Here is a 25,199-nt window from a genome sequence, read left to right as displayed (position 1 = left end):
TAAAAATAAAAAGAGAAATTAAGACCATTTCACCCATGCAAAATATACCTTGCATGCCGGATATTAATAGTAATGATGAAGATAATATGAATAAACTCACGTACATACCTCCAAGTTGGGAGAGCTGATAAATCCTGAGGCTTCCTCACGTGCCTCCTCAGCTCTCCCTCTCCCTTCCATCTGCGGCAATAACTATCCTGGATTTTGTATTTTTCATCCCTTTACCCTTTTCTTTATATTTTTCTCACAGTTGGATGCAGTCTTGAACAATATATTGTCTAGCTTTGCGTGCCTTTGACCTTTGGAGAAATAGCATCGGGGTGCATTTTCCTACAGCGAGTGTGTGTTTGTTGCTTATTTTGTTTGTGACATTCATCCGTGTTGTTGAGTGTAGTTGGCTGCCATAATGCACCGTATTATATGAATAAACCACAAGTCATCAATCCGTTCTCCTGTTTATGGACATAGGGTTGCTGCCATCCACATTTATTACATCTCCTGATGAGATGAAGAGTTTCCAGGTGAGGCACACAGGAAGAGAAGTGCTGGGTAGTAAGGTGTGTGCCTCTGAACTTGACCCGATGATGCCAAGTTGCTTTCCAAAATGGTTATACGAATCTACGCTCTTACAGCAGTGTATAAGAGCTTGCGTTGTTCCACGGCTCTAACAACACTTGGTGTTGTCAGATTTTAACACTGGTGCCAATCTGGGGGATCCAGGCTCCGAGCTGTCAGCACAGAGCCTGACGTGGAGCTCGAACTCACAAGTTGTGAGATCATGACCTGAGCTGAAGTCAGCTGCTCAACCGACAGCCACCCAGACACCCCTGTTGTCTTTTTCTTATTGATCCCTTAGGAGCTCTTTATATATTAGGATCCTAATCTTTTGTAAATTATGTGCATTCCAAGTGTCATTTCCCAATCTGTGGCTTGTCTTTTCACTTTTTTTTTTTTTTGAGAGAGAGAGAGAGAGAGAGAGAGAGAGAGAGTCTTAAGCAAGCTCCACACCCAGTGTGGAGCCCAATGCAGAGCTTGATCCCATGACCCTGGGATCATGACGCAAGCCAAAATCAAGAGTTGGATGCTCAAACAACTGAGCCATCCAGGTGTTCCAGAAGCTCTTATTCTTAACATATTAGAGTGTATCAACGTTATCCCTTCTGGTCTGTGCTTTTTGTATCTTTTTAAAGAAACCTCTCCCTCCCCTGAGGTCTTAGAGATCATGTCTTATATTTTCTTTTGAGAGTTTCATCTTGCACATTTAGGTCTTTTGGTCCACCTGAAATTGATTTTGTATAAACAGGATCCAGTTTCAGTTTTTTTCCATGTGGACAAGCAGCCATCCTGGCTTTGTCTATTGAATACTTCCTTTTCTGCATTATTTTGCAAAAACCACCTCTTCTCTAGATCACATTTCTGTTTATGCTTGAGTCTGCTTGTAGGCTCTCTAGTTGGGTGCACTGGTCTATCGTGAGCCAAACCCATGCAACTCCAATTACTAACGCTTTGAAACAAAAGTGATCTTAATGATCATTTGCTATCATGCATATTGATATCTGGTAGGCCAAAGTCTACTTGTAATTCCTCAGGAATGTCTCGACTCCTTTTGCTCTTCCTTATAAAGTTTAGAAAGAGATTGTCATATTTCATTAACACCTTTTGGGGATTTCATCTGGAACCATACTGAGTGAAAATGAATTTGTGCGGAAATTGTATTTCATATAGTTAATATTTATTCACATTTACCTGCGTGGTTGTCTCTTTTATTCTCATTTTTCTTTCTTGCATTTTGGACCTTACATTTGAGATCGTTTTCCTTCTTCCTGAGACACATCTTTAAAAAAAATTTTTAACGTTTATTTATTTTTTGAGAGAAGGAAAGTGAGCGGGGAAGGGGCAGAGAGAGAGGGAGACACAGAATCAGAAGCAAGCTCCAGGCTCCGAGCTGTCAGCACAGAGCCTGATGCAGGGCTCGAATTCACAAACTGTGAGATCATGACCTGAGCTGAAGTTGGACACTTAACCGACTGAGCCATCCAGGCTTCCCCTGGGACACATCTTTAAAAGTGTCTTTGTTGAAGCTTTATCGGTGGTCAACACACCCAATATTGCTTGTTTTAAAGTTTTGTCCTTGTTCTTGGAAGATAGTTTGGCTGGGTGTACAATTCTAATTGATGGTTATTTTCCCTTGGTCTCTGGCTACAGTTGTTACAATTGAAAGGTCAGCTGTCTCCAAACACTTGTTTTGTTTTTTTTTGGGTTTTTTTGATTGGTAAATCTCTTTTTCTCTGACTGTATTTTCTCTTTGATCGTGCTCTCCTGAAGGTTCATTATGTTCTATGTGGATGTGGATTTGAACTTTTATCTTGCTTGAGATTTACTGTGATTTTTGAATAGGACAATTCACATCTTTCATCTGTTTTGAAAAATTCGTAGCCATTATCCTTTTGATTATTACTTTTCTCCCACTGTACACATTTCTTGTGGCTACTATAACAAAGTACCACAAACTTGGTGGCTCAGAACAGTAAAAATTCATTCTTTCACAGTTCTGGGGGCCCAAACTCCTAAATCAGTATATTTAGGCTGATATTTAGGTGTTAGCAGGGTCATGCTTTGCTCTGGAGGCTCTAGGGGGGAATCCACTCCTGTTTCTTCCAGCTCGTGGTGGAGGCACCCCTGGGCTTATAGCAGCATACTCCAGGCTCCAGCATAGAGCATCTTCAAGCCTCTCTCTTCTTTGTCTTCATATTGGCTTCTCTTCTTTATGTTGTCAAATCTCCCCTGCCTCCCTCTTAGAAGGACACATATGGTTGCATTTAGGGACCCTGGTTAATCCAGGCTAATCTCCCCATCCTAGCTAGGACCCTTAACTCAATTACATCTGCAAAGACCCTTTTTTGTCATATATGGTAACATTCACAGGTTCCAGGCATCGGGATGTGGAAATCTCTTTGGGAGGGCTAGGGAGGCATTTTTCAGCCCCCCGCACTGAACTCCAGTGAGATGTGTATTTACACCCTGTCTCTGCCTCCGTGCCTTTAGTCTTTATTTCATAGTTTATAACATTATCCCTCTGTCCTATGTTCTTGATAGTTCCCTCAGATATAGCTTCCATTTTCCCCAATGATCTCTTCAGCCCTGTCGTCATGTGCTGTTTAATCCAGCTGTTGATGTTGACAATTCTGCTTCATATGTTTTCCTTTCCTAGAAGTTCTATTTGGTTCTTTTTCAAATATCCATGGTCAGTTTTATAATCGCTTGTTCCTTGTTCAGTTTGGTTCTCTGTTTAATCGATACAGTTCTTTACGTTGAATGTGGCTGGAGAAAAGTTCACTGATCTTTTATGAAATTTTCCTGTGGAAATGATCAGAGACGTGGGCCAGTAGCTGGAGAGGGGTGTCAGGTCAAAATGATGATGATGATGATGATGATGATGATGATAAGTCACTTTCAGGAAAGGTGGAAATTTACATGACAATGACAATGACCCAGAAGGTGGGGGCCATTTCATGGGGTAATGTCCTTGTGTGGGGGAGAGCAGAAGGGGTTCAATGCACAAGGGGAGGAACGGGACTCAGGTATTGCTGGAGAGTTCCCTCGTAGCAACAGGGGAATGACAGAGCACACAGTTAGGTTGGAATGAGGTGATGGGTAGGCATGGGACATCTCTTCTGGTTGCTTTGCTTCCTCGGTAAATAGGAAGGAAGGTCGTCAGCTGAGAAGGAAGATGGGGAGGAGGTGTCTGAGCCACGAGAGAGAGAAGATGTGACACGGTCATCTAGGAGAGTGGAAATTTGGATGGAATGGATTATCGGGCAGCACAAAACACACGGGATGCCAGTGGACTGAAGTTAGTGGGAGACTGATCAGCATGGTTGTATTTTGCTAAAGCACAGATCTGACCATGTCCCTCCCCTGCTTAAAACCCTCATTCACTCCCCTGCTGCACACTCCATTGCGTGGCATTCAAGGGTCACCATGACTTCAGCCCCACTAGATCCCTTCTACACCCCAGCAACTCAGAGCTACTTGACATTCGTCAAGCAGATTTCACACTTCTCTGCGATGGCTCTTGCGGTTCACTGCCTAGAATGCCCTTCCCTGCCTCTACCCACCAACAGCGAGCACCCCTCCAACAGAGTCTGCCCAGGGAATCTGCTTCACTTCCGCCTCCTGCCCCTCACCCCCTGGTTCCCTGTACAGAATCTTCTCATCTGTTACAGCTCCCTCCCACAAAACTTCGCTGGCTATCAGTTGTTTCTGGTTCTGCCTTGTCCACCTCATTGAGGGCACAGACCGCATCCTGTTCTTTCTGTGTCCCCGGCATCCTGCACCAAGCAGGTGCGAAGACAGTGTCTGCTGAGAGGACTGACTTATGGCTTCTAGAGGAGAGCTGGGTCAGGCCAGCAGGGGTGTTACCCAGAGGGCCATTAGTGGGATCAGTGGACTGCGGAGAAGAGACAAGAACAGCAGCCAGGAAGCAGAGCCAAAGCCTGAGGTCAGGAGAAAGCAGGCCATGCTCCCAAGCAGCGCTGAGAGGGAGGAGGGCGGGGAGGCTGAGGGAGCGAGTGGGGAGCAGGCGGGGGGAGCCTCATGGTCCATGACATACATCTTCAGACTCTGTGCAACTGGCAGAGTGGTTCTGTGCTGTCACCTGGTCCTTGTGCTGGGGAGGGGCGGGAGCTACAGCGAGGCACCTTTCTCTCTGGGAATCTTGGGTCTCTAAAGGTAGGAGAGATGTGGGGCCCCCCAACCCTTCATTTCCAAAGAACCAAGTGTTCAACTCCCAACACCTCCAGACATGCCTTTGGGGAACAAGGTCCAATGGGCATCTGGACGCAGCCTGGAGTAGTGCCAAGGGGAGAGCTCAGGGGTCAGGCAGCCTGTCACCCGCAAGCTGTGGCCCTGTGGGCAACAGCTCTGTTTTCCTGAGCCACATTTCTCGTCTGTAAATAGGCCATGATGAAGAAGACATAGAACCTAATTAAAGATGGGCAAAGGAATTTGTGACAATGTGGATGGACTGAGGCATTATGCTCGGTGAAATAAGTCAGAGGAAGACAAATACCATATGATTTCACTTACATGTGGAATCTAAAAAACAAAACAAAAAAACCCCAGAAACAGTCTCATAAATACAGACAACGAACTGGTGGTTGCCAGAGGGGTAAGGATAGGGGGATGGGTGAAATGGGTGAATGAAAAGTACAGCGTGGGGAATATAGTCAGTAATATTGTGGTAACTGTCCTTACGGTGGTGGGCATTTTGTAATGTTCGTAAATGTTGAATCACTGTGTTGTGCACCTGAAACTAATACATTGCACGTCAACTGTCCTTTGATTAATATAAACAGGCAAATGATTGGAATAGATCCACATCCAAAGAAGATCACGCACACGGCCAGTAAGCACAGGAGAACCGCCCGGCCACTCTTTAGCCATTAGGGAAATGCAAATCAAAAGCATAATGGGATAAGACTTTGCACCCACTGGACAAGAGTCCGGAATTGTAACCTTTACACTGGTTACAGTTGGGCTGGTGGGAATGCCCAACGTGGTGCAGTCTCTTTGGAAAAACATTTTCTCAACATGGTAAACACAGAGTTAGCATAGGACCCAGTAGGTATCTACTCGAGAAAGATGAAAGCCTACCTCCACCCAAAAACTTGTACGTGAATGTTCATAGCAACGTTATTCATAATAGCCAAAAAATGGAAACAGTTCAAACGTCCATTGGCTGGTGAATGGGAAAGCAAGATGTGGTACATCCATTCAGCAGAATACTATTTGACAATAAAAAAGAGGACTATTGAAACATCTACAACATGGATGAACCTCAGAGACATCACGCTGGATGAGAGAATTCAGACCCAAATGACCACACCTTGTATGATTTCCTTTATAGGAAATGTCCAAAGAGAAAAATCTGCGGAGACAGAAAATGGATGTGTGAATGCCTAAGGCTGGTGGGAGTGTTGGGGGGGGGTGGGGAATGGGGAGCCACTATAAATGGGCAATGTTCTGACACTGGCGTGTCCCACTCTGTAAATATATTAACATGTCAAGTTGTACACTTAAAATGGGTGAGTTTTGTGGCGTGCAAATTATACCTCAATAAAGCTATTTAAAAGGGGAGGGATCCTCACTGGGATCTATTGAAAGTCAAAAAATGTTTTAAAAGACAGAGAAAAGGGGAGGGAGACAGCGATGTCCACCTTGCAAGGCTGCCGGGAGACTGAGAAATCATGCATATCCACAGCAGGGGTGGAGTGCTGGGGAATTAACCCCTCCTGCCGTCACACTTAATGGTGACCAGGAGTTGGTGCGTCAAGACCCCCCCCCCCCCACAGCCTTGGGGCACCTGGGTGGCTCAGTCAGTTAAGCATCCGACTTCAGCTCAGGTCATGATCTCACAGCTCGTGGGTTCGAGCCCTGCGTCGGGCTCTGTGCTGACAGCTCGGAGCCTGGAGCCTGCTTCAGATTCTGGGTCTCCCTGTCTCTTTGCCCCTCCCCTGCTCACACACACACTCTCTCTGTCTCTCAAAAAGTGAATAAATGTTAAAAAAAAAAAAAAAAAAAAGAGCCCAGCCTGCCCAGCTTGGGTTCTACACCGGCTCCCAGATTTTTCCCGTGGGCATTGGGCTCCACCCGCCCAGAGCTTAGCTGACTGCCTTCCCTCTCCATCTCACGTCCCCCCTCCCCTACTGGCATTTCCTGGGCTCACCTTTCCGATAAACTATGGGTTCAGGCAGCGAACCCTTATTTTGGGTCGAAGCACTAGCTGGGACGGCAGTCCCAATGGAGCCGCGTCTCGTGACCCCAGCTGGCCTGTCTCCGTCTTGCTCGGGACAGGGTGCTGTCCGTCCCCAGCCTCTACTCTGCTCTGAGGGAGGGAAGACTTGCCCTGGAAGGAGCCGAGGCCCAGGGAGGGGAAGAGAAGGACCCAAAGATTCTTCAGATGATGACAGAACCGGATGAACTTGGTGCTTGGTGCTTGGTGCCTGGCACCGTGTGCAAAGTACCTCCCAGGTGTTATTCTCACAGCGGTTCTGCGCCTCAGTCGACTGAGTTGGAAGCGGAGGCTCAGAGAGGTAAAGTGACCTGCCCCGGGCCACACAGCTCCTAAGCCGTGATGTCTGAATTCGAAACCAGGGCCCGACTGCTTCGTCGCCGCACCAGCCTGCCTTTCACCGAGCCGTGTCAAACAGCGACCCACCTTTTTTCCGTTTAGACTTCCCGGGAGTCTGGTCTTCCTGGCCAGGTTCCGCTCTGCTCTGTATGCTGCCGCGTTGGCCCCGAGCCCAGTGGTAAGGACACCATCAGGCGTGTCTTTGGTTGGGTTGTTTTTGTACAGATTTATGGTGCGGGGGAACCCACTCTCGGGAGAGATGGGGACCGGATGGGGAACAAGGACGCTAGCGTGGTCTTCTTTGAGGTCCCACTGACTCATGAACAAGGCAAGCCTCTAAATCTGCTTCCCGACCCATAAACCGTGTTTATGGAGTCCTGTCCTTGGGGTTGGAAGGGCTGCTGTGAGGGCAGCCTTTGGCATGGCCCTGGGGCCCGGGGCCCTGGGTTTCAGGTCAGGGACCCCTGTGAGAACGCAGACCCGTACGTGGGCGGGTGGGGCCCCAACCCCATCCCATCCTTACCCCCGGGCCAGTTCACTTTTTTGGCTGAGAGCAGGGGTTGGGGTGGAGGACAGGAGGAAGAGGGGGGAGGGACCCCACTTTTACTGTGTACTTAGCCCAGACCTGCTCCGGCATCAGGCACTGAGAGCCACTTCCCATCTCCACGGAACCCCTGGCCCTTGCAGGGTGGGGGACCAAGAAACTGCCAATTATAGGGACAGTGGAGTCATAATGGCGAGCATTTTCTCAGCACTTACTGAGAGGCTTCACGGGCGTCCTGTCACCCAGTCCTGACACTGACTCCAGGCACAGCCTGCTGTTGCCGCCGTCATTTTACAGGCAAAATGGCTGAGGCACGGCGAGGCTCAGTCACTTGTCCAATGATAGAGCTAGAACGGAGAAGACCCAGATTTGAACCCAGTCCGTCTGGCTCCGGAGCCCGGAGGCTAAGCCTCCCCCTCTATAGCCTCACCAGAAGCGGGGGCATGGAGGCAGCCTCGGGGAGCCGGCTCTGCTGGGAGTAGGAGTGGGATACACAGCGGTTTTCATACTGATGCCTGATTGGGGCTTTGAAGGATGAATAGGAGTTGGATGCAGAATGGCTACAGAGTGTGGTCTGCTAGAAGGAACAGCCTGTGTGTAGGTAGACGGGCCCAGGTTAGCAGGATGGGTTTCCATATCGTTGGAGCATAAAGCATAAGCAGGGGAGAGGCGAGGTGAGGCTATAGACCAGGTTCAAGGCACGGAGGGCCTGCCCTGTCCTGCTAAATCATTTGCTCTTGGTATAAGTCACAGTCCCCACCCTCCAGGGGCCTTACCTGAGCTTGGGGAGGTGAGCCACGTCATCAGGAATGATGGTGAATAATCCTCAGCCTTGTAGGCACAAGTGTGGGGAGGGCAGAGGAGGGAGGCCTGCCCCGGGTCTGGGAGGGATGGGTCATGGGGAAGACTTCCTGGAGGAGGCGCCGTCTTGTCGGGGGGTGAATAATGGGAGGTAGAGGTGTATGAACAAAGGTGCTGAGGCGCAGAAGTGCCAGCTGTGCTCTGGGGACACGGAGAGGATGACGGGGCAGGAGGTATGGGAAGAGAGATCAGCAAAGTGCGTGTTACGCTCAGCGCTGCCTACCTAAAGCCCTTGGCCGCCTGACCTGGGTTCAAATCCCGACTTGCTGCTGACCAGCCGTGAGACCTTGGGCAAGTCACTAACCCGCTCGGAGCCTGTTTCCTTCTCATCTGTAAAATGGGTAGAAGCAAGTGGTTATTACCTCCCAGAGTTCAGACGAGGGCTTCTCTCAGTCTGGTGCCATCGCAAAGATCTTCGCCCTATCAGCCAAACACCTCCACCAGGGGCTGGCAACATCTCTCCATAAAGGGTCAAAATAACAAACATGTTGGACACTGCGAAAATAGTTTGGTCCCTGTTGCAATTACTCAACTCTGAGCGCCTCGTGTGGCCCAGGCCCGATGTGATCTCTTAAGGGTCTAGCATCGTGGCCGGCTGTGGTGCTGGGGACTGGGGGGCAGCATGGGTCCTGAGTGCTTATCAAGGTCACTGACTATCTGGGGAGGAAAACGATGCTGCCTCTGACCAGCCCATCGGGCGTGAGTCAACCTCTGCTAACTGTTTCGAATCATCTGAAGACAAGCTGGTGTCCAGAGCAGGGATTACTATTGTTAATAAAATACTAATCACAGAAATGGTGGGTGAATTCTATTGATGAGATGTTAGTGCCTGAAGGCCTCAGAGCGTCTCTTAAAAGCATCACCAATATGATCATTAAAATCGCAACAAAGGTAGGTCAAGGATATAAAAGCAACTTAGGCCTGCTGAAAAAGCCAGGGGGACAGCCTCGGGACCCCTGTGGCCCCTTCCAGGCAGAGGCCGTGTCGCGTTTCAGGACGCTCATGGAGAGGAGACAGCAGTCAGGCTGTGGGGCATTAAAAAAAATGTTTTTTTTTGTTTTTTTTTTTAATTTTTTTTTTCAATGTTTATTTATTTTTGGGACAGAGAGAGACAGAGCATGAACGGGGGAGGGGCAGAGAGAGGGAGACACAGAATCGGAAACAGGCTCCAGGCTCTGAGCCATCAGCCCAGAGCCCGACGCGGGGCTCGAACTCACGGACCGCGAGATCGTGACCTGGCTGAAGTCGGACGCTTAACCGACTGTGCCACCCAGGCGCCCCCAAAAAAATGTTTTTTTTAGTGTTTATTTATTTTTGAGAGAGAGAGAGTGTGAGTGGGAGAGGAGCAGAGAGAGAGGGAGACACAGAATCCGAAGCAGGCTCCAGGCTCCGAGCTGTCAGCACAGAGCCCCACGCATGGCTCGAACCCACGAACCGCGAGATCATCATGACCCGAGCCGAAGTCAGACGCCTACCGACCGAGCCACCCGGGTGCCCCAGGATGTGGGGAATTTTTAAGGCCCCAAGTGAGATGGTGGCTTCTGACATGTGGCCTCTTGTTGGAGGTTTCTGGGCTTCCGTGGCCTCATCTGAGAAATGGGGATAATATAATACTTTATGTGCAGGAGGAAGGGGCTGGACCAGACGAGCTCGTGAGGCCCCATCTAAGTGCTATCAGCTCTTCCCTGATGTGTCCCGTCATCTGGTGACGGGGCACTCTTCATCTGGGTGAACATACCTCACTCACTCCAAACTTGCTGTCCGGGGCCCAGCTCTGACCCTTAGCTGTGTTTATTCAACCGGGATGGTTAAAATTTTTGAAAAAACAACTTTTGGGGGTGCCTGGGTGGCTCAGCCGTTTAAGCGTCCGACTCTTACTTTGGCTCAGGTCACGATGCCACAGTTCGTGAGTTCGAGCCCCGCATCGGGCTCTGTGCTGACAGCTCAGAGCTGTCTCCCTCTCCCTGTCCCTCCCCGGCTTGTTCTCTATCTCTCTCTCAAAATAAAAATAAAGAAAAATTTTAAAAAGCAACTTCTGGGATTTATTACCTATTATGAAGTATGACATACAGATAGAAATATGCACAATACGTCATCAGTCAGCTCAGCGGTCTGTCACATGGTGAGCAGGCTGGGTAACCAGCAACCGGGCCAAGAGAGAGTGCACGGCATGGGGGGCCCCCAGAGACCCCTCGTGCCTCTTCCCATCACTTGACACTGGATTTGTTTAAAACATTTTTTCATGACGTGGTGTCCTTTTTCTGCTACCATTTGTGACACCAAACGGTGTGGGGGTTTTCCACCTGAATTCTGCAATTCTCTGACACCAGGGACCCAACTCAGCTCTGACACTAAGGGCCTTGGAGTTCGCACAGACCACACAAGTTCAGGGCTCAGTCTCTCGAGACTGCCCCCTACTTCAGACATCAATGGCAAGTTCTGGGGGCCGCCTGTACTTCTGACCAACTGGCTGTAAATCGAGGGGTCCCGTGACCCCCCGCCTTAGGTTAGATAATTCACTAGAACAACCCACAGGACTAGGAAGACACTTTCCTCGTGCTCACTGGGTTGTTATAAAGGACACGACTCAGGAACAGATGAATGGAAGAGAGCCGTGGGGGACCCCGCGCCTTCACCACACCCTCCCAGCACCTCTGTGAAGCTCTCTGAATCGCGTTGTGTAGCGGTTTTATGAGGGTTTTGTCACGTACCGGCCATTGGTGACTGAAGCCGATCTCCGGCCTCTCTCCCTTCCCGGGAGCCTGGGGTGGGGAGGCTGAAGGTCCCAACCCTCCCAATCGTACCTTGGGCTTTCTGGCCGCCAGCCTCCCATCGCGAAGCTACCGTGTCCCCCCATTCCCCGTGACTCATCTCATTAGTGTGCATGAAACAGAAAATTCCAAAGTTTTTAGGAGCTCTGTCCCCGGAACCTGGAACCAGGGACAGAGACCAAATATTTATTTTTTTATTATACCACAGACTGTGTTTAAGCAGGTGGCTGCACACCACACTTTGCCACAGACTGCCCACCCCCCCCGCCCCCGTGCACCGCCCAGTTCGAAGATTCATATTGCCTGTTCGGCCTCGGCAGGCATGTGAAGGAGTGATCCCTGAGGACTCTCATGCGCTCTATTTTCAGATAAGGAAACCAAGGATCAAAGAATTCGAGTACCTTTCCCGAGGCGACGTAGCAAGCAAAGCACAAAGCTGACGGAGCCCAGACCTCGAGGTGGGCTGGGGCGTGGGACCTGCCGTAACTCTTTGGGAGCAGTTTTGTACTGGGGAGTGGCACGGGCTAGGGGGTCAGTAGGCCTTCACACTGCGACTCTGGACATGTAACTCAGCCTTTTGAGCCTCGGCCTCCCTATCGATGGCATGGGCGCAATGACAGCTGCCTTGCGGGGTCACTGTTGGGCATGAATGAGCTAGGCACCGGTAGAAGTTCTATAAATAATTCTTCTCTGCATCCGGCCTAAACAGAGGGGTTGCTAGAGAGCTGAGATCTCCCCGGAGCATCCCACATCTGCCTCCTTCAAGACCCAGTTCAAAACCACCTCCTCCAGGAAGCCTCCCGAGATTCCCAGCAGCCCCACGGTTCTTGTCCTTACTTTCAAATTCCTCAAGGCTTTGGTTTATGGGACAATAGTCCATCCTGCACCTGTTCCCCCTCCTAGCCCAGTGTACTCACTCCTACCTCTGAACACCCTTGACTTTCCAGAGCACCCTGGACCTCGTCACTCATCACTTTCGATCTGCTGTGGGCATCACTGGCAGCCTGTTCACCGGGCAGTGGGGGCTCCTTGAGGGCAGGGGTCCAGTGGAGAGTGGACGAACTCTCTCCCACCTCGGGCCTGCCGCAGGGCTCAGCGGAGTGCGTGCCTGTTGTTGGTGAACTTCAGTGGGTCTCTTGTCCCTTCTTGGCAAGGAATCGTGCAGGGGTATCTCTTTTGCCGGAGAATGTACTAGACCAAGGGGACTCACATCTTGTCTCACGTAACCTTCCTATGGGTTTTTTACAGAGGATATCAAAAAAAAATTTTTTTTAGGGGTGCCTGGGTCAGTTAAGCGCCCGACTCTTGATCTTGGCTCAGGTCACGATCTCAAGGTTTCTGAGTTTGAGCCCTGTGTCGGGCTCAGTGGATTCTCTCTCTCTCCCCCTCTCTCTCTGTCCCTCCCCTGCTCGCGAACTCTCTCTCTCTCTCTCAAAATAAATAAACATTAAAACATTTTTATTATGGTGGTGAAATACGCATAACATAAAATTTGCCATTTTTAAGTGTACAATTCAGTGGCATTTAAGTACATGCATAATATCGCATGGCTGTACTACTATTCATTTCCAGAGCTTTTTCATTAGCCTAAACTGAAACCCTGAGCCCATGAAACAGTAAGTTCCCATTCCCCCAGCCCTGCCCCCCGCTCCCCCCCGGCCCCTGGTAACCTTTGCTCCACTTTCTGTCTCCGCGTATTCTAGGCACCTCGCGTGTTTACCCTTTTGTGACTGGCTTATTTTCTCTTATTTCCCTGTCTTCCAGGTTCATCCACACTGTCGTAGCGCCAGGAGTTCCTTCTTTTTGAAGGTTGACTGACATCCCACTGCAGGTTTATTCCGCATTTCATTTATCCGCTCATCTGTTGTTGGACACTTGGGTCGCTCCGACCTTTTAACGTTTATTTTTGAGAGAGAGACAGAGCATGAGTAGGGGAGGGGCAGAGAGAGAGGGAGACACAGAATCCGGAGCAGGCTGCAGGCTCCGAGCTGTCCGCACAGAGCCCGACGCGGGGCTCAAACTCACAGATCTCAAGATCATGACCTGAGCTGGACACTTAACCGACTGAGCCACCCAGGTGCCCCCCAAAATGGCATTTTTTTTTAAGAAGAGCCATCTGCTGACCTTCTGGATGTCCTTACAGACTTTTTCTCTATATTTACACATAGGCAGCCCCACGGACAGAAGATAAACACTTTTAAAATGGGTTTTGGGGTGCCTGGGTGGCTCAGTCGGTTGAGCGTCCGACTTCGGCTCAGGTCACGATCTCGCGGTCTGTGAGTTCGAGCCCTGCATCGGGCTCTGTGACGACAGCTCGGAGCCTGGAGCCTGCTGTGGATTCGGCGTCTCCCTCTCTCTGCCCCTTCCCTGCTCACGCTCTGTTTCTCTCTCTCTCTCTCAAAGATATATCACATTAAAAAATAATAATAAAAAATAAATACATAAGATGGGTTTTATAGTGTATTGTGTGTCTTTTCACTCTGGTGCAAATGGCGGTCCCCTCCCTGTGCCGAGAAACAGCAGCGTGTATTGTCCTCTGGATGGTTGGGGTGTTTCTTCTTACGGATGTGCCGTGACTTACTTTGGTCTGTCCCCTGTTGCCCTCCAGTTGGGCTGGAAGGGGCAGGGCAGGGGTAGACCAAGGAGGCCTCCGGCTGGCTGAGGCCCTGTGGTTACGTAACAGCCGTCGGGGAAGTCACCAAGGCTGACACGGCGACTTCTGTGGAGAGTAATTTCACAGTTGCACTAAGGACAATTAGGGCGCCGGGCCTGTCACCGGGGCCTGGGATGAGCTCAGACACATTCCTTGCTTCATGGCTGGAAGGGGCAGGCAGTCCTCCGGGAAGAAGGCCTGTGAGCCACCCCTCTCTTGCAGTCACTTCCCAGGAGGTGTCCCCATTGCAGGGACATCCGTTTTGGCAGAAATAGGGCCACGAGGCCTCGGAGGGCCCGCCCTGCCCGACTGTGAGGACTTTCCCTGACACGGGAGGTAGCCGTTTGCAGACCAGAAATCAGAAGTGAGGTGGGTACGGATTTACCCCGCTTGCCTCCTAATGGGGGCAGAGCAGCTGGCGCAGAACACGGGAGGGACCCCCGTGGGTCCTGCCTTGCGGCTTCTGGACCTGCCAGGGCCTCCCTGGCAACCATCTGCTCATCCTGGTCCCCCACGCGGCTGCAGGGCTCCCTGGCGTGGGTGTGGGCAATGCAGTGTCCTCGCCGGACCCGACCTAAGGCTTCAGACCTACGATCTCTGGGCCCGGGAAAGGGGGCAAGAATCCAGCGTCTCCTCTCCAAGCCTCAGTTTCCCCATCTGTAAAACGGGAATGGCGGTCCTTCCCCCGAATCGATGAGGCTAGGATAGAACGAGACGAAGCATACCAGGCTCGCACGCAGACTGCAGCTGCTGGGGCGGACCCGAGCGGGTAGCAGGACGAATGAGTGAGATGCCCTACGGGGACCAGGGAGAAGGCTCTCGGCACCTGTTAGCCCTCGAGGTCAGGGACCCGCCGCTTTGCGCAGAGAGGGACGCGTCGCCTTATGGACGCTTTGGGCACTTTATGGAGCTTTCGGGTGAGATGAGAAGAGAGGCAGGAGAGGCGTCTCCTCTGCGAGGGCTGCGGGATCAAGAGTGACCTCGGAGAGCCACCCCCTGCCAGGCACCCTTCCCAGGACTCAATAGATGGCATTTCAACGAGCAGTCCCTCCATGAGATGGGGGTGACAGTTGGAAATGCCACAGAGAAATGAACCCGCCCTGGGGGAGAACAGGAGGCCCCTTATCTGGTTTGGGGGTGCAGGTTCTGGCTTCCCCAGGCGGTGCTACCTTTCACACTCCCAGAAAGTTGAAAATGAAAAGGACCACGGCTCTTGGCTGGCTCAGTCAGTGGAGCTTGGGACTCTTGATCTCAGGTTCGTGAGTTCTCTACAATACACTGAAAAGCCCCAAACGACAAGCCACCCCGATGTCCACCCGCAGTAGAAACTATACATAGATAGTGATATGTTCGTACCGTTTACTACTATTCAGCAAAGGGAAAGAACAGAAAGCTGTTACACGCAGCTTCACGTATGGATCCCCCACAGATAAGACTGAGCAAAACAAGGGACACCCGGGTGGCTCAGGCGGTTAAGCAGCTGACTCTTTTTTTTTTTTTTATTTTTTTTTAGCGTTTATTTATTTTTCAGAATCAGAGCATGAATGGGGGAGGAACAGAGGGAGAGGGAGACACAGAATCTGAAGCCAGCTGCAGGCTCTGAGCTGTCGGCACAGAGCCCGATGTGGGGCGCAAACCCACAAACCGTGAGCGCGTGACCTGAGCCGAAGTCGGATGCTTAACCGACTGAGCCACCCAGGATCCCCAAGCAGCTGACTCTTGACTTCAGCTCAGGTCATGATCTCATGGTTGCTGGGACAGAGCCCGGCATCAGGCTCTGCAATGACAGTGCAGAGCCTGTTTGGGATTCGCTCTCAATCTGCCCCCCTCTCTCTCTCTCTCTCTCGATAAGTAAATAAACTTAAAAAAAAAAAAAAAAGACTGAGCAAAAGAAGCCCAAAACGTCCTGTATGATTCCATCTACACGAGGCTGGAAGGGAATCCATGGTGAGGAAAGTCAGAATCTGATTACCTTCGGGAGCCTTCAGGGGTGTGGGGAATGATCTGGGTGGTGAGTACGTTGGCGTGTGCATCTGAGGAAATTCACTGGGCCATACACGTAATATTTGCATACTTTACTGCTCGTAAGGGACACCTCATGCCAAGTCAAAACAAGGCAACAAATGACGAAGGAGAAGTGCTACCAAAGCTGAGATCTGAAGGATAAGTACGAACTGGCCGGTGGGAAAGGGGAACAGTGTTCCCAGAGGAGCAACCAGCATGTGCAAAGGCCCAGTGGCAGGGGTGCATGGGGTTGCTGCTCATCTTGGCTCTGGGCTCCCTGAATGATGCTCCTGCACCTCCATTCTCCATGCCTCCTTCCACTCATTTGAAGGTTTCTGCCGCGGAACGGGTTGGCAGAAACAGCTTCACTCTGCCAGTCTGCATTTGCATGTTCCACCATTGAGTTTTATAGCCAGAGAGGGATGGACAGGACTTGGGGTTCAAAGTTGGGTTCAAAGCGCATCTGGCGGGGGGCACGCCTGCCCGGGTGGCTTAGTCAGTTAGGTGTCTGGCTCTTGATTTCAGCTCACGTCATGATCTCGTGGTCATGGGACTGGGTCCCACGTTGAGCTCCCTGCTCACTGGGTGTGGATTCTCTCTCCCTGCTGAGGATTCTCTCTCTCTCCCTCTCTCTCTGCCCCTCCCCAGCTTGCACTTTCTCTCTCAAAAAATAGAAACAAAGCAAAACAAAAAAAAGCCAAAGTGCAACTGTGCCACGAAACGCGTTTTCTTGGAAGGGCCCCTTCGCCCCCTCAAGCCTCCGTTTCCCCATCCGTAAGAAGGGTAGAGGGGTCTTTAACGCGTGGAGTTTTGGTGAAAAGATTTGATGAAAGATGTTCAACAGTTGCTGTCATGTGGGAGTCAGTCGATAAAGCCTGGAAGCAAGGGCCGCCCAAAGTCATGGCTCCCCCTGGGTGATCCAGCATGGCGCTCATTAGGTCTCTGCAACCCACAGCTTTGATTTCTTGCCACAAGGAGCTCCTATCACCACCTAGAATGGTGCCTGGCAGGGGTTCGAGGAATGTTGGCTCGTGATGGCCAGCGCTTATGCCTGCCAGGCACTGTTCTAAGCTCTTCACACATGTGGACGTGTTTAGTCCCCATAGTAACCTCAAGAACCACTACCCTCCCATTTCACAGAGCAGGAAACGGAGGCACAGAGCGGTTGACTGCCTTGCCCACAGTCACACGGTTAATTGATGGAAGCTGGCTCTGGATCCCCTGCTCGTCACCGCCCTGCCGTACAGCAAGATTATACAGAACCGCCCGGGCTGGCCTTCATGACACAGGCCTGCGGGGGCCTGGAGAAGGTGCTGGAAGCACCCCAAAGGCTGCTGGGGCTCCCCCAAGGCTGCTGACCGAGATCAGCGCTGTCTGGGCAGCTAGTGGGACACTTTGGCGCCCGACGGTGGTGAAACCCACGCCCTTTTCGAGGAAGGCAAACCCACCCAGAATAATTGTTGAGACAACGCGCAGCTTAAGCCGCTTTTAAGCCCGGAGGTGCCCAGGAGGGTTGAGGCCTAGCAACGCACTGCTGCTACCGGCCCAGCCAGAGTCACCCTGCTGCCAAGTCTTTTTTTTTTTTTTTTTGGCTGTCGTTGTTGTCATTGTTATTTTCTGGGAAGAGAGACGGGACATCTCAAGACTTTGTGCTGCTCAGAGAATTAATCTTCACCTGCAGCATCATGTGGGGCTTGCAGCCACTCCCTTTCTTCTGGGCCATCGTGTTTTACTGCTCTCTTTCATTTTACCGGGAAGCAACCTCCTGGGAACGTTCTAGGAGCTACAGGCTGAGGGTGGGATGGGGAACACGCAGGGGAGAGGGAGCAGCTTATTCCCCCCAGCAGCAGGGCCGAACTGAGACGCCAGACGGGGTCCCTGGGTGTGGGATTGCAGGCGATGCTTTTTCCCCCTGCCTCTTTATACATTTTTGGGCTTTCTATATTTGCATAAGCAAAAGGATGGGAGAAAATTCACGGTGCTAATAGCTGATATTTATTGAGCAGGTACTACATGCCGATTTTACACGTATTCAGTCATTTAACCTTGACAACCTCCCTGTGAGGGAGAGAGTCTTACTTGGTCCTATTTCCAGATGAGGAACAGAAGTGCAGAACGGTAAGCAAGGTAAAGAAAAACCCCAACCATCAACATTTAAAAAGAGATTGTTGGGGCATCTGGTTAAGCGGCCGACTTCAGCTCGGTCGTGATCTCACAGTTCCTGAGTTTGAGCCCCATGTCGGGCTCTGTGCTGACAGCTGGGATCTTGGAGACTGCTTCGCCTTCTGTGTCTCCTTCTCTCTCTGCCCCTTCCCCCACTCACGCTCTCTGTTTCTCAAAAATAAACATTAAAATAAATAAATTAACAAAAATAAAAAGAGATCGTCAACAACAAGGAATGATCCACGAGGGCTATGTATTTTAGGTTTCCATTTATATGAAATGACCAGAAAAGGCGAGTCCACAGAGACAGAAAGTAGATCAGTGGTGGCCTCAGCAGGGGGTGGAAACAGGGAATACCAGTAAGAGGGCACCAGGGATCTTACTGGGAGAGATGAAATATTCTTTTTTTTTTTTTTTTTAATTTTTTTTTTCAATGTTTATTTATTTTTGGGACAGAGAGAGACAGAGCATGAACGGGGGAGGGGCAGAGAGAGAGGGAGACACAGAATCGGAAACAGGCTCCAGGCTCCGAGCCATCAGCCCAGAGCCCGACGCGGGGCTCGAACTCCCGGACCGCGAGATCGTGACCTGGCTGAAGTCGGACGCTTAACCGACTGCGCCACCCAGGCGCCCCGAGAGATGAAATATTCTAAAACAGATTCATAGTGATGGTTACGCAGCTTGGTAAGGTTAGTAAAATCCATTGAAATGAAAACCAAGAAATGTAGTTAAAATGAGAAAAATCTGACATTTATTGAGTGCCTACTCTGCACCTGACGGGAGTTTTCTCTCGTATTAACAGCACAACTGCTTGCCTGAACTCATCTCTGTGGAGCACCTATTATGTGCTGGGCATCATGCCCGGATGTGGGGCTACAGGGAATCTGACTTGTTCCTGGCTCAACGTTGCTGACCCGGAGGGTGCTGGGAGGACAGAGGTTTTGTGCGTGAGGTTGGAATCTGCAGGATGAGGGATAGTTACCCGGTGAAATGCCAAGGGAATGGGGTGGGGAGAATGAAGTTGTTTGTCCATTTATTTATCAGTTCATTCATTCATTCATTCATTCAGCAACTGTTTATTGAGAGCCTATCAGGTGTCCCCAGCACTTTGACAGGGCAGGCAAGGTGGCCGTGACAAGGAGGCAGAGACTATAAAAAGGGCCTCGTGGGTGAAGTCATGCCCATCCTCACTGAGGAGAAAACCCATCCTTATTCAGAGAGTGGAGGCTGGCATCCCTCTTGGGGATATTCCTTTTGTCTGTCTGAGTGATCCCCCCACCCAGTGAAGAGTCAGTCACCTGCGTTCTCTCTGGATGATGGATGGGGAGGTGAGGGTGTCCAGGGTTGAACGGATGGAAACACCGACCTCACTGAGAAGCTTGGGGGAGGGCTGAACATTGGACAGAGGGTAGGACCAGAATTCTAGGCCAGGTTTTGCCACCAATTTTTTTTTCGGGTGACCTGGGGCTAGTCCCTACCCCTCTCTGGACCTTGATGCTATTGTCTGTAAATTGGGAACACTGGACTGGCTTCTTTTCTTTTTTTTAATTAAAAAGAAATTTTTTTAATGTTCTTATTTGTTTTTGAGACAGAGAAAGACAGAGCATGAGCAGGGGAGGGGCAGAGAGAGAGGGAGACACAGAATCTGAAGCAGGCTCCAGGCTCTGAGCTGTCGGCACACAGCCCGAGGCAGGGCTCGAACTCACAGACTGCGAGATCATGACCTGAGCCGAAGTCGGATGCTTAACCGACTGAGCCACCCAGGTGCCCCCTTTTTTTTTTTAATTTTTAAAAAATATTGATTCATTTTTGAGAGAGAGAGAGAGAGAGAGAGAGAGAGAGAGACAGAGACAGAGCATGGGCAGGGGAGGGGCAGAGAGAGAGAGAGGGAGACACAGAATCTGAAGCAGGCTCCAGGCTCTGAGCTGTCATCCCATACTGTGAGATCTTGACCTGAGTCAACCGACTGAGCCACACAGGCACCCCTAGGCTGGCTTCTTTCTGAGCCCCATCTGGCTGACATTGATGACCAAGACTTCTGGCCTGAGAAGTCGCCAGAGCTATAAGGGCTTGTTTTGGTTTCTCTGAAACTTTCTGGTTTTAGCATTGAAAGTCCTGCATCAAGGGGAACCCTGGGTCCTGGGCAAATGAAGACAGTTGGTCACTCTACTGGAAGGACATCAGGTTAGCCTCCCCTCTCATCTTGCCCATAAAAAGCAAGACACACATCTCACTCTGGCTCCTTGATGGCCACAGCACTATTTTCTAGCCATTTTGTTTGTATGTATATTTCTACGGCTGAGTTGGAAATCCCTTTGGGTACGATTTCCTCCATTTTCTTCAGGTCTTCTGGTTCTCTACTCAGCCACCTCCTCCAGGCCAAGTGTCCCTTCTCGCACCCCTCCCATGCCTCAGGAGGGTCTTTCTGGTAGCCTTCATTAGCTTTCCCGGCATTCCTTAAACTCTTGCCTTCTGATAAGCGGAGAGCCTGTGCTGATGCAAGGGCTCAGTTAATGATCATAGAATGTCTGAATCTCTCCAGCGCCCAGGACAGGGCTGGGTGCCCCGGACACCCCAACTCCAGGACAATGCTGCTGGTAGGACATGTTCTTTCTGGAATAGGCTGCAGGGAGCCACTCCCCAGGTGTGGCTTTTTAACCCTTTCCGTCCCACAGGCCCCTTGAGCATCTGGTAAAGCCTATGGACCTCTTTTCAGAATAATTTTTTTAAATTTTATTTTAGGGAGAGAGACAGAGAGACAGAGAGAGAGAGAGAGCAGGAGCAGGGGAGAGGGACAGAGGAAGAGAGAGACATAATCCCAATCAGGCTCCGTGTGCCTGACACAGGGCTTGATCCCATGACCCTGGGATCATGACCTGAGATCAAGACTCGAAATCAAGAGTTGGATGCTCAAACCAACTGAGCCACCCAGAAGCCCTAAGAATACTAAAAAAAAAAACAACAAAAAAACAAAAAACAAATGGCGTTAGGATAATAAAACAATTTTTACTAAAATACAATCACAAAAAAGTTGAACCAGTTTGTGATATAGTGCTTCTTCACTAACACACCAATAAGATTTAGTGGTGGGTCTAATATGATCTTCATTTCAGAGTTGTGGTAGCTTAAATCATATTTTGAAATATGTACAGTAACTGTAATATCGATATGAAAAGATCTTTGACTTCCCTTAGTGACAAATCACAGGGACTTCTACCAGTTGCCTGCACTCATGGTCAAAGAAGATGCTAAATACCATTTAGAGATTAATGAAAATAAAGATATAACTTTTGCCCGTCCCAGTGTCATGAATTCTATCCTCAGCCTCCTTGGGGGAGGGGGGTCTCAAATTCCTGCTTTAAGGCCAAGGGGTCTTGATTCTTTAGATTAGATAAACAAAATCACCAAGAGCTGAGAGAACAGAGCGAAGAAAACTGACCACGCTGGGTTGAAGTCTCTCTGCTGGGTGAAGCAGAGAGAGGTTTCAAGACAGGTGAGTTTCGGTGCTGAGTGTTGTCAAGGTGAGACCATTTTGGCAGGGAGCAAGGAGCTGCGGTTGAGGGAAGGAAACGTGGGGAGGGTTTTTGCTCTTATGACCAAATCAAAAGCAGCAGATTAACACAACAGCCACAACCTCATCCCCGAACAAGCCCACGCCCCCTTTGTGTCTCTGTTGTCGCTGAGGACACCAAACCATTGTCCCTGTAAGACAGGGTACCTGCCCTCAAGCTTACGCACAAGGAGACAAAACACAAAAGTTAATGAGCCAAAATTAAATTGCAATTCAAAAAATGCAGCTGGAAGAATCTGGAACATGCCACATGTCTGGTTAAGGGTACACAGTGTAAGCCACAGGCGTTCAAAGGTGTGGGCCACCTCCCCTCTGAGGTTTATGGAGAGGATCAAGTGGGAAAATGCACAGGAGCCCAGCAGGGTAGGATTGCCGGTTTACAGCAGGCGCTTTTGGGGATGGCTTGTTGCTCCTCTGGTCTCAGCGATCTTCTCTGTAAAATGGAGATAATAACTAAGTTTGGCACCTGACATATAGGAAGCACTCAATAAGGGGAGCCGTTATTAGCATTAAGAAAATGATGACAGATATTTGCAAACTGGTTCAAGAGACCGCAGGAGGCTGGAGAGCTTGTTCTTTAGGGTGGTAGAAAAGACTGAATGAATTGAATTCTCGGGTTGGCTCCGCCCTTCACACTGGTTCCACCCCCTTGCTGCCCCCTAAACAGTTGGATGAAATGCACCCCAGGCGTGGGGCCCCCTGCATCTCTGCGCGCGAGTGTGCAGAGGTGGAAAGGTGGTCTCGTTCAGGGCCGGAAACAGCAGCAGCCCAAGGCAGAGCTTTCGGATGTCATTTTCCGGGAGGGTCTTCGCTCAGTCTCCCCCCCCACCTCCGCCGTCCCCCACTCGGCTGGGCTCCTCAGTGCACCCGGGGCCTAGCAGCTCGCCAGTGCCCAGGTCGATCTTGGGACGACGAACTCGCGCCCATAGGCGGGGGCAAGCGGTGCAGAAGCCCGCCCTGGTCCACCGCGTGGGGTACGTGCCAGCGGAAGCGCTGCCTTATCCTGGGAAGGTCGATCTAGGCCGCCCCAAGTTGGAGTGGGGGTGGGGGGCGGATGCACCTTCGTACCCTATGGTTCCCCAGCCCTTCCGGGACACCCCGTGGGAATTTGGGGCCGGGGGAATCCGAGTAGGGAGCCGGAGCGGAGCCTCCTTGTGAGAGGATGTGGGGGCAGGGGCGCTCTAACAGGGAAACGTGCGCTGCGCCGGCTGCCGGCCCCTTTAAGGGGCCGGACTGGCTCTGCGGCGGTTCCAGCTAACCGCGGGCCTGGTGCAGCTCTGCGGTCCGTGTCCCCAGGCAAAGAATCGGAGCCGGGCCGGGCGGCGGGACTCGGCGCGGGAGAGGGCGTGGTCCAGCCGGGAGCCAGGCGGAGCCAGAGCTGCAGACAGCCGGTCCACCCAGCCCAGAAAGCAGCCTAGAGCGGGGGTGGGCGGAGCCACCGCCTCCTGGGCGGGGCCCGGCGCTGCGGGCCTCGGGGGCGGGGCCTCGGTCTCGGGGAGCGCCGCAGAGGGAGGCGGGGTGGGCGGGGCGAGGGCAGGGGCGGGGCCTATGTCTGCAGTGGGCGGGGCCCGCCGCAGAGGGGCAGTGCCGGCCGAGAGTCCTCTGCGCGCCGCTGCCGCGGAGCCTCCACACCGACTCTGACAGCCGCGGAGCTGGGACCCGCGACCCTCGCCACCTCACGCAGCCTTCGCGGCCTCCATCGCGGCCCCGAGTCCAGTCCCTCGCCTCGGCGTCCACATCCGGGGGGCGGTCCGGCCGCCGTCGCTGCGGAGGCCGCATCTGGCGCGCATCTGGAACCGCCCGGCCGGCCGCGCTGGAGCCCGCGCCCGCCCTGGCCCGGCCGCGCCGGGAGCCCTGCCCGGAGCTGGAGCCGCATCTGGAGCCGCGGGCCCGGGGCCCTGAGCCGCGCAGCCGGCGCATGGTGAACTCGCTGCTGTTCGGGGAGATGGCCTTGGCCTTCGGCTGCCCGCCGGGCGGCGGCGGCGGGAGCTGCCCCGGCGGGGGCGGCGGCGGCGGCGGGGCCGGGCCGGGGCCGTCGCCTGTGACGGCGGCGCTGCGGGACGACTTGGGCTCCAACATCCACCTCCTGAAGGGGCTCAACGTGCGCTTCCGCTGCTTCCTGGCTAAGGTGCACGAGCTGGAGCGGCGCAACCGGCTGCTGGAGAAGCAGCTGGAACAGCAGCAGAGCGAGCGCGAGCGGCGGCTGCGCTACAAGACCTTCTCCCGCGAGCAGGCCGTGCAGACCGGGCCCGAGCTTCTGCGGCCGCCCGCAGCCGGCGCCGGGCTCGGCAGCGGCAGCGGCGCGGCGGCCGGCGCCAACGCCAACGCCGTGGCCCTGGGCGGCCTGCCCCCCGGCGGCGGCTCGCACCCGCAGCACTACGGCCGCCTGCCCGGGACCATCTGGAGCTACACGCAGGTGCGGCGCACGGGCGGCGGCGGCGTGGAGACGGTGCAGGGCCCCGGCGTGTCGTGGGTGCACCCCGACGGCGTGGGCGTGCAGATCGACACCATCACGCCGGAGATACGCGCGCTCTACAACGTGCTGGCCAAGGTGAAGCGCGAGCGCGACGAGTACAAGCGGAGGTGAGTGCAGACTGCCCTTCCCCCGCGCAGCTCCCGGGGAGGGGGCGTCCAGGTCCCGAAGGCCGCGGAATGCGTGCGTTGGGGAGGGGCCGGGGGCGGCCAGCTGGTCCTAGCAGGTGGGCTGGGAGCTGTGTTTGCCTGGCGCCCTACACGCGCTTGGAAAACTCAGTTATCTAGTTCCAAGAATGGGGGCTGGCGCTGACTACCATAGGGGACACCTCGGCGCTGTCATTGGTCGAAGCAGGTTGCTTTCTAGGTGACATAATAACCACTGGTGTTTTAGGTGATCTCATTTAATCCTCACGCCAACGCAGAGTGTAAGGCATTCTTATCCCCGATTTGTAAGTGAGGAAACTGAGGCACAGGGATGCAAGTGACTTGCCTAGGGTGACTTGGCTGATAGTGGTGAAACCGGGATTTGAACGACTAGTGAATTGAAAGACTTTTGGCTAGTTTGTCTGCTGCTCTAGGTATTTTCCAAGGCTGTAGGGGGTGGGCTCCTCTCCTTCCGCGGGTGAAAAGAAAAAACTCAACCAAACTACTGGTTTTTTGTTCCTTGAATTAAATGAGACCATATGTTTGAAAATGGGTAGATTTGTCCCTACCCACTAGGGACACTCTACCCACTAGAGTCTGCCATTTTGCTCTGGCTCTGCAAGGTCCAGGTGGCGGGGCCTACATCAGACTGGCCACCAGCTTTTAAAAATGCCTCTCTTCATCCCTCTTCTCCCCACCCCACTACTGTCCTGGCTTACTGAGCCCCAACAGACTCAGCCCTAAAGGCCCACAGGAGGCGAGGACCTTGGGCTGAAAACTAGACATGGAATGGACCCGGACCACCATCTCTGGCTAGTGTGGGGGGCACACTGCCTGCAGGACCAGCCTGCACATTCCTGCCCAGTCCCGATTCCCCAGCT

General features: G+C 52.2%; 1 protein-coding gene across 2 annotated transcripts in view; it reads left to right on the top strand.

The window, feature by feature from the left end:
• The first annotated feature begins 23,282 nt into the window (after positions 1-23,282).
• Positions 23,283-25,199, top strand: part of IFFO2 (intermediate filament family orphan 2) — a 50,100-nt gene continuing 48,183 nt past the window's right edge. Inside the window, exon 1 of one of the 2 annotated variants that reach the window (XM_045475851.1) lies at positions 23,283-24,282. In XM_045475851.1, coding sequence (XP_045331807.1) covers positions 23,618-24,282 — 665 coding nt within the window. In that variant the 5' untranslated portion in view covers positions 23,283-23,617. The remainder of the gene's footprint in view (positions 24,283-25,199) is intronic. The other variant, XM_045475850.1, reaches the window with a different exon arrangement.

The sequence above is a fragment of the Leopardus geoffroyi genome, chromosome C1 (genome assembly GCF_018350155.1).
Source record: "Leopardus geoffroyi isolate Oge1 chromosome C1, O.geoffroyi_Oge1_pat1.0, whole genome shotgun sequence".
In the NCBI taxonomy this organism is placed as follows: domain Eukaryota; kingdom Metazoa; phylum Chordata; class Mammalia; order Carnivora; family Felidae; genus Leopardus; species Leopardus geoffroyi.
Note: the sequence above shows the minus strand (reverse complement) of the source record. Positions and strands in the feature narration are given on the sequence as shown.